This window comes from Corylus avellana, chromosome ca8 (assembly GCF_901000735.1).
Source record: "Corylus avellana chromosome ca8, CavTom2PMs-1.0".
NCBI classification, from domain to species: Eukaryota; Viridiplantae; Streptophyta; class Magnoliopsida; order Fagales; family Betulaceae; genus Corylus; species Corylus avellana.
In genome coordinates, this window is record NC_081548.1 from 2,385,227 (window position 1) to 2,398,256 (window position 13,030).

A 13,030-nucleotide genomic window follows, 5' to 3' on the forward strand; every position below is an offset into this window, starting at 1 on the left:
ATGTAATACCTTTAAAGGAGTCATGACACTTTCTACAAATATTGCTCTGAAACTTAATACTCTTAGCTGTATTTGTACTCCCTAAATTGCAAAATTTACCGTGTATTTGGTGACATGATCATTCTTTTCACGCAATAATGGATCCCCCAAATGGGAATCTTTCACAATCTTACATGGATTACTTAATATGTTTTTCAAAGGTTTTTAGACTGTTCCACCATAATGAAATGTATACTTATAAGAGGAAGGGAAAATGCTTGAAATACTACACCTGAGCCTAGGTATCATGACTCGAGACTGCGAAGCATGCAAATGCTTCAGTCTGCTTAGAGCACAATCCCTCTATCTTGAGTATCATCCCTAAACATAGGAGGCAATCTTCGCCAGACTCATGAATAAAAACCTCGTTTTATATGCTGCCTACCAAAACAAAGCAATGATAAAGGCCTTAACCGAGTGAATTATTGCGTAAACAAAATAACAAACGCTGTGGATCCTAATCTATCATCTAGGACCCTCCATCCCCCTGATAATTGAAAGAGACCACAAGGTAAATTCTTTAATTAACATTATCAACAGGGATACACACAAATTCCAGAGTAACAACTCCAAATATTAACAAAAGAATAACCCATCTTGTAGTTGAAAACAGTTCAAAATTCCCAGAAGCCCTACAACCAGCATGAGTCATGACCCTCTAAACGACACTAACAGGGCCGGGTTTCAAACTTGAGACTTATGCCCATGCTGAAAAGCTCCTGGCACAATAACTTGGCCCCATAAGGTACACTAACCTTAACAATGTCATCTACGGATTCACAAATCCGGCAATATGGACCCCTAATCTTACGGCCCCCAGGCACTGCCCGTTGGATCACATTCGCAACATTTTTGCATTTCCGGCAAATGTGCATCTGTGAGGAGTCACTGAGTGTAAAGAGGCGTTCATGCAAGTTTGCTGAGGCACCATGGGCTATAAGGCAGTCACGCTCCATCTCACCAAACTTCACCCCACCAAAACGCTTCCGGTCTGCCACTGGTTGTCGGGTAAGAGGATGAACAGGACCAGTGTTGCGAAATTTTACTTTGTCTTCAGACATGTGGATCAGACGCTGATAGAATGTTGGGCCCATAAATATGAGGGAACGAACCATTTCACCAGTTCGGCCATTGTATACTCTCTCATTTCCCCATCTTGAAAATCCAGCCCTGCCACATATTAACCAATACAAGAATCAATTTGTTGACCATTTGAAGCAAACAAAACAAAAAGGATAAGGAACAATAGGAGATTTAAGTATGGGAATAATCCCTAAGACATGCATACAGAACTTGGAGAACAACATTCAACCTGGCAAATGAGCACGTAAATCTAAGAAGGATCAGATACTCAGTAGTATGAAGAGGCATATCCTACAAAGCAAAACCACCATAACATAACCACAATCTCAATAGGGGCATTGGAACTGTTGATAGGTCTTCTTGGCACAGATATACTGCCCCATTCCTTTATAAGTGTCCCCCTTTCCTACTTGGTGTGTTCCACGTATATCCTTCGTGCATATAACTATTCAATTTCCTATACTAACCTTAATTATAAAACTGAAACAAAACAAAAAAGCGTGTCTACTCCTTGATTGTTAAAGCATTTAAGGGTAAATTGAAAAATACCATCAAAGGGGGTGTTTGTTAAACAACACCCCACCACACCGCACTGTTCATGGACCACGGCACTGTTCATGGATTAAAAAAAGGAAAAAAATAATAATAATAATTGGTATGGAAAAATGAAAAAGTGGTATTGGGAAGTAAAAAATTTTGTTTTGTAGTGATTTTTTTATTTGAATAGTAATAAAAAGTCAATGATTGGATATAAAAAGTGAGTGATTTGATATAAAAGTAAGAATATTTTTTTGGAAAAAAAATGAAGTGAATAGTGTGGTGGATGTGGGGGAATGTGAGGGGGTTTAACAAACACCCCCTTTGATTCAAAGACGTCAGTTGTCCTTGCATTTAGTATCTTATGGGATGGAGGGAGCACTCAACAACCCAAATTGTTGGGATCCACAAAATTTTCTTTTTCCAAAGCAACCCAGGTAAGAAGAAAATTCAAAGAACCATGCATTAATTTATATGCGTGGTGCAATGACATTGAATAAATTATTATGCTCGAGTATGACTGTTCACCTGTGAAGCTGTTCCGTGATGGCATCAACAGAGAGTGTGGAGAAAGGGGTGGCATATCTCATTGATCCACCACAGGCTATTCCCTTCCCTAAAGCAGCCTCTAGGAGTTGACCAGGAGTTTGTCGTGAAGGAAATGCATGTGGATTTATTACAATATCTGGAACTATCCCTTGTATTGTGAAAGGAAAGTTCTCTTGAGACTCCAAAAAACCTAACACACCTTTCTGCCCGTGCATGCTTGAGAATTTGTCTCCAAGACATGGGGATCGGACCTGGATTAAATTGTAATTGATGCATCATCACATATCAATAAACACCATGAATAGCCACTTCTAGAAAAAAAATTGAGTCATCATACAGTACACATATTTGACATTATGCACATATGCATGTAAAAAACATATAGAGGTACATGTAGGTGCAAGTGTTGCCCGCGCATCTGCACGTGTTTGCATGCAGGTTCAAGTGAAATATGATAAATATTACCTGTCGCAGGGACACCACAGCAAAATTCTTTCCATCGTCATTAGAAGAGAGCACAACTTTCTGAACCATGCCCCTTTCAGTGTGCTTCAGTTTGATACTGTGATCAGCCCCTGATTCTGCACACCTCCCTACGACAATGTCACCACTCTGCAGGTTTGCACCAATGAAAGGGAAACCATCATCATCGAGGCTGTCAACACGTCCAATCTTGCTTTGAATCTTTCCAAAGTTTACACAATCGTCAGGCTTCCGCCTCTTTTCCAACGATTCCTTGTTGTCAACCTCAGCCTTATAACTTCTGATGTGCTCAGACCGAAACATACCACGCTCCAATGAAGCCTTGTTCATCACCAAAGAATCCTCTTGGTTGTACCCTAGGTGAACATTGACTGCCACAATACAATTCTGACCATTGTAGAATTCAGGCTTTGGCAGTATTCCATGTTGACCCAGAGGATAGCCTGGTTTTCCAAGACAGTCAGAAGTCATTGTACGAAAAAGTGGCCTCTGGGGATAATGTAATTGGTGAGACAGAGTATCCACTCTGATGTCAGGATTTGTTGTGGAAAACCCAATAGCTTGTGAAGAGTGCTTCTGAGACTGGTAAAGGACCCTCCTTGCATGGTCATGATTTGCAAATGGGATAATTCCACAGCTCAAACCTAATAAAAATGACATGTCAAGTTCGCAGTGGGTATACTTAGTAGGTGAATTTCCCTCTTTTTCCATGAACAGATATTTAATGCCCCATGCAGTACGACAGTCTTCTTCTTCTTCAGTTCCAATTAGCTCAACTATTCCCTTGTGCAAAAGAGATTCAAATGTGTAATTTTCAGCTTTATACCCTTTTATCTTGTTCAAATTCTCAACAACTAAAAGAGGACGTAGAATCCTTCCAGCATCAGAAAACATGCGTACTTCTTCATGTTTTTCATCTCTTTTGATTTCCAACTGCAAGACTAAATCATTATTAATGACGTTGAGAAAGCAAAAAGAATCTATAAAATAAAACAAACGAACTCAAGTTGCACAGCAGAAATCCAATTGTGGGTTAAGAACCCAAAAAAGGGATTAAACAGACTACCTCATACTTCAACCAAGAAATGGGCAGTAGTTTAAGTATTTTTCAAAGCATTGGCTGGAGGTGGACCAATATCCATAGCAGTTTTCAGTATTGTAAAAAACAAAAATAAGCAAATGGACAGTTAAAATACATATATAATCAAATAAAGTAAATGTTATAGATAGAGGTGGAAAATAGATGCAAAACAACAGAAAAATAAGATTTAGAGTGATAGGAGGAGCCTTCTGCCCCCGTCACTCAGCATAAACTAACTAGACAAGGCATCCACCAGCAGTATAGCCTACAGCAAGAATGATCCCCTCACATCTAGCTTGCAGTGAGGTTGTACACTAGGATACATCAAAAGTCAACCAATTTATGTATGTCTTTTGCCAGACAGAGCTACCACATACAAGATAGTTGGACAAGCTGACTTCCTCAAGCTCTTATAGAATACTAACATTTTACCCAAAGTAATATTCCAATCATGATTCAATATATCTGCCTGAAGCATAGCACACAAATGGCTGCATGCCAAAACCAAAATGAAAGAAATCTGAAAAGCCTCTATGGGAATTGAGATAACTAATAGAGAACCTCATGTGACAACTGCTTCCTGCGTCTCTTGTTTCTGACCTCTGCAACAAATGAAATGGAATCTTTACAAACTCCTATCCACTCTCCATTCAAAAACACTTTATACTTTCCACGTAATGAGGCATCATCCACCAATTCCTCCATCCCACAATCGAAGAATTTGGAACTTACAGGCTCCAATATGTTTGTGCTTACTAGGCCAGTAATAGCCAAATTTTTTACCAGCCCACAATTTTCACCATCCGGAGTAGAGAGAAAACATACCCTTCCCCAGTGAGAAGGATGTCTGCACATAGAAAATCCTGTTAGATAATTTAACAGCAATCATTGCCAAACATTGCAAACACCAAACTCAGTAAGCACTCAACATTCCAAAAACCAAATATGAATATGTTAGAGCAGACATAATTTAATATTGAACCATGAGATTCAAACAACTAATAATAATCCATGCAGAAACAATAGCGGAAACAACTAACTCAAATGCTGATAGCAATGTGAAATTAGTTTAACTTCTCAAATCTCTAAAAAGCAAAAGAAGGCAAAGGGAAAAAGGAGGAAGGATGGTTCAACCCATGTCTGTTACATCCAATATTTCAGTAGTAGAGTAGTAGTTGTATTAGAACTCTAATAGTAGTTGTATTAGAACTCTAGTCAGCTATATAAGAACACATAGGAAGAAAGAACAATCATTGAAGAATTATCCCGGCACTTATGTGTAAACGGTGACTCCTACCTTAAGTGGAGAACTATTAATATCAATTTCCCTAACTCAAATTCGAAGGGGAAGAGAGAGCTCAAAATTTTGGAATGCTCCATTAATTTTGAGGCTCGAGGCAGTGGCTCTAGTCAGGGCAAAGCTGTTAAAGCAAGGTAGCTTCGCGGGTTTAGGACTGCCTTGTGAGTTTAGGGCATTTTGGAGTTTCAGAATCTGAATTGTGGGCTTAGGGTTTCTTTGGGTCTTAGGGCTCTTTGATCGGGTTCATTTTGTGGGCTAACGTTGGTCTTCCTGTGTATACTTCCAATGTACTTAGGGGCGCCTTACGCTTTTTGATATATACAACATTACTTATCAAAAAAATATATATATCAATTTCCCTTTTCCATCTCTATCAATCATCCATAATTCATCATCCACCATAGTACGATCTTATCAATTTCACTATTGATATAATGTCTTTCTTATTTTCCTTTCATCATCATCATTCACTTTCTCACTTTCTCTTTAGTACTTCAGTTCCAACCAAGCAAATATACATATAAGTTGTGAAGCCTGATAAGAAGCAGAATTCATAAGGGAGAGAGTTGCAACTTTCATCGAGGAAATTAATATACATTCCAAGAAAATTTCACTCGATTCCCCGTTCCTTCTTGATCTTCCTAAGTTGCAAAAGAACAAAACGACCAAGAGGTTAAAAGGCATGATGTAGAGAATCTTCTTTTTTGGGATAAAACTCAGCATCTTCAATTTAACATAACTAAAGTTTAATAAAAGAGCGCCCCTCTGCGCCCTTTTTATATATCATCATTACTTATCAAAAAAAAAAGTTTAATAAAAGAGACCAATCTAACAGTAAGGCCAAAGTCCTATGTGCCACCATTCTCTTGATCATGGGAATGGAAAGAGTGCCACAAGTCCTGAAAATTTCAAACTAAGAACAGGCTCTTTTTTCAAATGAGATATACTAATTACTTTTCCGGTTAATTGATTTCTTTTCAAATTGTTAGTACAGTCAGGTTGTATTTTGAAACATGATTAGTTGTTTAGATCAAGCAACACATTACACACAAACTGTGCGCGCCTGTGCCTGATGCAATACTTAAAACATTAATTTAACTTTTAAAGATGAAGAAACAATTAATGCTAAATGGACCAGGACATACTGTTAACGATACCATTAACCCAAGCATAACTATTAAAAGGACATAATGTTGAAGAAACTATTAATGCTAATCAGGCATAAATATAAAAGGGAGATTGTTTGGCACAATAACCCAAGCATATATCATTCAACCAATAAGCCAACTATGGTGAAGGTATAGCCTGTAATGCAAGGCAAAACAAAACTTAATATGTGTTTAATACAACTTACGGGTATCTGGCATCTCCAACCTTCCCAGCATACTGAACCTGCTGGCGTGTCCTCCTCATTTCAGCCATTGTCTGCAATGGATTTGTTCGCCCTAGCGTTGCCACTACACCTGAAATCCTTTCCATCCTCTTGAAAGGATGCGACCATGCGCCCGTTGAGAAGGCCCTCGTAAGACCATTGGTTATTATGGAAGCATCCATATAGTGTTCAATTGGACGCACAACACGATCTCCATAAAGGTCTCTCTGCAGAACCTTTGCCATGCGCCTCCGTGCATGTGCAAGATGCACTTTCAACTCTCGCTCAAGCAGCTCACCAGCCAAGTCAAACCTCTTGTTTCTAAAATCATCCCTGTTATCGCATTTTCTGCGGCCAGAGTAAGCCTGTAAGAGGCACTTCACCATATACCCAAGAAAACTTGCCTTCAGCTTTGGAACATTGAGACTGGGAAACAGATACTTGCTAATGCACTCTTCAATAGATTCCCCAGGAGGAAATTTGGTACCCTTTACAAGTTTATCCACAAAATTTAAAGCTTTCTTCCCAATACGAAAGCCCTCACATCTCTCATCAGCATCATGAATTGATGCAAATAGTATATTTGATATGCTGGCATCTTCACTGTCATAATCTATCAGATCAATAACTTCTCTGTCTGATGACACACCAAGAGCGAAAAATAATATCCATACAGGGATCTCTGTTGACAAAAAATATACAGTAAGAACTTTTTCTCCTCCTTTGATATCCTCAACTTTAGAAACCTCCACTAGCTTCATGATTAACCTATTCTTCTTCATTTCTGACTTGTATGAAACTGTCCAACCTTGAACATTCAAAATCCAAAGCCTCTTCAAACTGATCTGCTCTTGTGCAATAAATATCTGGAATAAAGACAATACATATGTATTATAAAAATATTTGGCAACAAAAATGTAAACAAAACAAATATCAACCTATAATAAATATGTCAAATAGCACCGTGAAGTTTAAGAGAAAATTTTAGAGACAGCAAAGAAGTAGAACAATGTAAAACAACCAAAAATGTAAGGAATCAAAATAACTACCTATACTAAATATATCGCATAATGCCTAAAATTTTACAGTTGAATAGAAACTTTTCCAATGGAAGGAATCAAAAGCTAATAATGTAAAACAACTTTGGGATACAGAGGCATAGGCTTCGAGACTAAGAACAAGGCCAATGATGCCACTCATTCCACACTTTTTTATTATGATAAACTTTTTTTAAAATAAGTAATCGATAAATATCATTAAAAACATAAGGCCCCTTTTCTAAGTATACAGAAAGTATACAAAAGGAACACATAAAAAGAATAAGCAAAAAGAACAAGGAACTCCCAGCTAAAAACACCTGCAGAAGCCCAGATGGAAAAACTACAACGTATCTAAAGGTTACAGCCAAGGTGAAATCCCCAACACACTTTTCCACCACCCTTATGTCCCACATAAACAAAATACCCCATGAAGCCCCAATGGAAACCAAGCAACACCGGACCACAAGATGACACCCCAGACATTTCTTTCCCTCATTCAACACTCTCACAAACCAGGCGCGTAACCAAGGCTTCATCAAAACATTGAAAGTACCCTCTCCTTGCCTATGCCACAGCTAGAACAATTATCTCTAGCATCATAGTTTATGGAGCACTCCAAATTTTTTAGCTCCCTACTACCAAGTATAGATTGAGAAGCCAAAACCCCATGATTGTGTTCCTCTTCAAGAAGTGTCAAAAGAGCCAAAAACTGTTTCCCATGACCCACACATGAGATCCCCACAATAGGATAGATCTCCTTCGCACATTGCACAACCTCTAAGTAGCCAAATTCACCCACCTCTCTAACCTCACCATCACCCACCTCATCTAACCCATCCAAGACACCTGAAGTAGGACCCACAGCCAGGATCTCCCCAGCCCCATCAACACCACCATTGTCCAACCCGTCCAAGGGGCACAAAGAGACTTCTTTTCCCTTCCCCTTCTTTTGCTTATCAACCCCCTTAGCACCCACAATCACTTTTGAACTACCTTGCATAAGGCAGGCGTAAGAGGGATACTTCTCAGAGGACCCGGCACCTTTGACAATCCCACCCCATCCAAGAAACACGGTTGTTGTACATGCCCCTTAGCATTTGCAGCCATATCTGAGGACTGCAACAAGCACGCGGTTAGAGGAGAAGCCTCCTCAGAAGAAAGGGCATCTTCAGCATCCTCACCTTGTCTACCCGGACACAACAAACTTTCCAGCACTACAAAGAGAAGGCAAGAGGAAGCCGCTCCAGCCAGGACACAATCAGGGGCGAAATAGGAACACAGCCCCCAAGCAATGATGCACTGATGTCTCCGGCTATTTTTGGGAGTGAACCAAAGCTGCCTGCAAGTCCAGGAAAAGTGCTAGAACTACCAGAGAAGATAGATGTTGCACCGCTGGGTTTCGCACAGCTACCACAACCATCGATGAGGAATCTCCAAGCGGGTATGCTCCTCGTCACCCCCAAAGAGAGCTGTGTTGAGACCCATTACAGTTTTCCATGCTGTGCGGGGCTCCTTCTCTCCACCGTGGAGCTCTTCCTCGAAGCAGATGGGTCGTGGACACCTAGGTGCACACTAAGACAACCCTCGTCCTTCAAAGTCCACTTTAAGATGGCCTTGACATGGAACATATGGGCCTTAGGGCCCCAAAAAGCCGTTGGTCCCTCTACCCACTTGAGCTTGGGTTTGGCATGAAATGCATGGGCCTTAGAAGCCAGAATAGCCTTTGGACCCTCAACCCCACACGCCTAGTCCTTTGAAAAAGGCATAACATGGGCCTTTGAACCCTCCTCCAGTCCACACGCTTTAAGCTTCTCATCAAACGAAAGAGCTAGGTCCACTTCCCCTTTTAGTTCGTCCAATTGATCGCTCCAGTTACAACGTAATTGACTTAGTCTCTCCACTTGATTCTCCTCACCATTGTCAGCACAAAAAGAGGGCAGGGACTGCAATGCAGGCATTGCAAGCACTTCACCATCAGCCTTACCCAATGGTCCTAGGGTCCAACCAAGAAAACCTTCGAAAGCCATTGTTGTCTTCCCCTTATGTCTCATCACCTCCGCAAAGGACCTATAACCAACCCCAGAACACGCCTCCTTCCCTGATGAAGAGGGGACACCAAGCGGTTGGTGTTGCACCATGGAGGAGATTCCTTTTCCCTACCAAGGAGTCAAAGAAAGCCTTCACCTTTCTTAGTTGGGCGGCAAAAAAACTCCAACCCAGCCTTCTCGTCCCTCCGGGATCATGAAGAATCCTCTCCAGCCACCCACCACATACACCGCCACCTACAAAAACCAATCAGACCTGTTGGAGCCTCTATGAACGATGAACACGTTGGATCCCTCTCTAAACAACTTGAAGAACTCCTTCGTTTTTGGATTGCACACAGAGGCCTCCACCGTGTATTTCAACCAAGCAGTACACAACTTCCCCAAGAATGCAACACGAGCCATGCCCCTCCTCCTTAAATCCATCTTCACCAAACAACTCAAAGCCCTTCACACCTACCCACTAGCAGAACAACACCATGCACACCTTCACCGGCGAAGCCAACAACTAAGCAATATCCACAGACAGCGACAAGGACCTCATTCCATAGAATGACGGAACCATCCAAGACCTTACTGCTGCAGAATAGAGGGACAAGAGAGAGAACTAGTGAGATGCGCCTGCACGCACCACCACTAAGAGAGAGAGAAGAAAAGTATTGCTAGGTTATATTTGATTCACAAGAAAGTTGACCAACTGGTGGAGGTTAAAGTGTTCAACCACCTTGACTCCTTTCTCAACTTGATTTTCAAACTCTGAAATGAAAAGCTATCTATAGATACTAAACTGTTGAGACCTTGATTGGGTACAATCCAGAATAAAAGCTGCATCAAGCATACCAAATTGCACCGGGATGATCATAGGAACAAGCTTCATAATGCCATCCTTTTTTTTTTTTGGTGGGGGGGGAGCTAAAGGAGAAGAAAGAAGCATATTGCATGAGCTATTAAATTTTAAAAATCATCAGTCTTGGTGGTCATTAGAAAAGATCACTTGACACCTTTTGGAACTATTCCAAAATGTAATTCAAATCTTGTCAAAGAATTCAACTACTTCGGAAGTTTGAAACATTTAGTCTTTCCAATTCATGTGCCATGAAAGAATATCTAGTCAAGCTGCAACCACAGATACAAAGGCTATATAGGAAGAAACAAAAAGAAGCTATTATTCAAACTCACCTTCTCTGCACCCTTAATTAAAAAATAACCTCCATGATCGAAATCACAATCACCTTTCTCAGCTTCTTTCATCCAGCACAGGTCAGACTTCACCATAACAGGGATCCTCCCGATTATGATATCCCTATTATCTTCACTTACAATACTCCTGTCAATATATTGATCTTTTCCAGTTTTAAACTTGTCACTTCTTACAAGTTTTTGAGTATAAACCTGGTAAATTACATGAGTGAAACACACCATTAGATAATAAATTATTGTCAGCAGATAATGACAAACATACATAATATAATATACACAAAGAATTCGTCAAATTACAATATTTGGCAGCATACTTCCCTGCAGGATCCTTTTCTTAAAGAGTTCTCACTTTAAAAAAAGCAACCAGTAACTGTGTCATATTTTTCAGAAAGAGGGTATAAAGTACAAAAACAAACAAAGAAAAAAAAAAAAAAAGATAAAAAATAGCAGTTTATTTGCACTTAATAAGGAATAATACCATGTCCTGTAGAGGAGGAACATAATGACAAATCAGGATATAAAAACGGTTGTGTTCAAAGAACAATCAACAGAACAATGTTGCACTGGTTAGTTCAACTTTTAAGCCAATCATGTAATCAACCATCACACATAAAAATAAATAAATAAATAAAATAAATAAAATTATTGCTAGTAAGGGCCAAGTCAGTCGAGGAGATAAAAGAGAGCAAACACTCGTGCACCTAACCAACTTCAGCTAGGCACTTGGATTACCTCATATCCTGAAAAGCAATGAAGTGGTGCATTTTTTACTAACACAGCATAATCTAAGAACTCCACTATCCTCTACTAAAATAACAAAAATGTTAAATCAGCATTTACTTAGCTAATGCATACGGAAATAATGATACAAAACCTAGCCATGAGATGGGACAGTTATATCATCAACCCAAATGCCAAGCACTTGTCAGAATGAAATGGGAAAAATTGTATTAATTTAATGGTATTCACCTGAACACGAATATTCACTTTCATCTTTGATGAGTATGTCATGTTCTGAAGCCGGGCATGCCTAGGAAGCATATCGTACTCCTTCCCATTTCCATCACCACTCTCACTACCCCAGAAGTTTGGCTTTTCAAGATCGACCTTCCCAAACCTAACCGAAGCATATCGCCACTCACTCTCTCCTTTCTTTGATGGATCATAGCCAGGCTCAACTACCATCTCACCAAAAGAATCAATGATCTTCTGGAGGTTATTTTTTATGAAATCGTTATACGAGTTGATCTGATGACTGATCAGACCATACTCGTTAAAGAATGACATTGCTGCCTTCTTACAAAAACTACTAAGAAACTCTTCATCCAAATCATGGATGCTACTTGAGTCAAGAAATTCGTCATCATCTAAATCCATATCTTCCTTGGCATCTGATGACACCCCCATCAGCTTCAAAATCTGTGACAGAAAACAAGGACAACAAGATTAATAATAAAATTAAACCCATTTAAGGGTGCATATTAAACACCCTAATGCCCCCACTTACCCGTGGAGACACCAGTGGCAAAGAAAAGAAAAATAAAACTTACACCCATTGAGTCCATTCAGCAGCTGAATAGAAACCATTTCTTGTTTTCTCATGACAAAATAGAGAAACCACAGAGACAAAGCATGCAAAGTAAATTTTCCAAAAACTCGTCATATACCCAAAAGCCCAAGCATAAAGAAATCAACATACCGACGCAAGAAATGCACCACTTTATTCCCCTGTCATCTGACTCTCTCTTTTCAAATTGTGTAAGAGGCAGCTTCACATTAATCAATTATTGACTCTAATCCCAAAAGATCAAAGACTGACTTCCAAACAGACATCTTCAGCACGCCTCTTTAATGTCATAACCCTTATGTATCTTAGTCAAGTACATAACTTTTTAGATACAAACAGACCTCTAGAAATGCTAAAAATGTGTTCATATTTGCGCTACTCACAAACTAAACCTTAAACCTTCAAACACTAAGAAAAATCACATTTTTGCATAAGCTCTAGACCCCAAGCAGCAAAATATAAGCAAAATGAAACAAACCCACATGCAAAAAGCAACTTCTTCCTCTACCCTTAAACTTTTCCTTCCCAAAACAAAGCGCATTCTGAACATATTTGGGGACTTGGCTTTTCCTTTTCTTACTTCCTTTCCAAAACACCACAAATAAATAAAAATTAATCATTTCCTGAAACCAATCACTTCACATCCACCAGTTGCTTTCAACAACGTTCTTCATACTAAAATCTGATGCTTTTTCCCCGAAACTCCAACTTAATCATTAAAAAAAAAACAGACA

At 39.6% G+C, this 13,030-nt stretch overlaps 1 protein-coding gene across 1 annotated transcript; it reads right to left on the reverse strand.

Annotated features, from left to right (window-relative positions):
- Positions 1 to 540: 540 nt before the first annotated feature.
- On the reverse strand, positions 541 to 12,144 carry LOC132189024 (DNA-directed RNA polymerases IV and V subunit 2-like). The gene is made up of 7 exons (XM_059603499.1): positions 11,699 to 12,144; positions 10,709 to 10,921; positions 6,427 to 7,310; positions 4,334 to 4,619; positions 2,674 to 3,624; positions 2,188 to 2,459; positions 541 to 1,209 (listed from the first exon to the last, which is right to left on the reverse strand). Exons 1-7 carry the CDS (start codon positions 12,134 to 12,136, stop codon positions 708 to 710), a joined length of 3,546 nt encoding a protein of 1,181 aa, XP_059459482.1. The 5' UTR covers positions 12,137 to 12,144; the 3' UTR covers positions 541 to 707.
- Positions 12,145 to 13,030: the final 886 nt, after the last annotated feature.

Excerpts from the sequence above, each read along its gene's own strand:
- LOC132189024 (XM_059603499.1), bottom strand. The coding sequence starts at position 12,136 with ATGGGGGTGTCATCAGATGCCAAGGAAGATATGGATTTAGATGATGAC. Across the intron at positions 10,922-11,698 it reads AAGTGAATATTCGTGTTCAG|GTTTATACTCAAAAACTTGT; the intron begins GTGAATACCATT and ends GTAATTTACCAG. Across the intron at positions 2,460-2,673 it reads CTGTGGTGTCCCTGCGACAG|GTCCGATCCCCATGTCTTGG; the intron begins GTAATATTTATC and ends AATTTAATCCAG.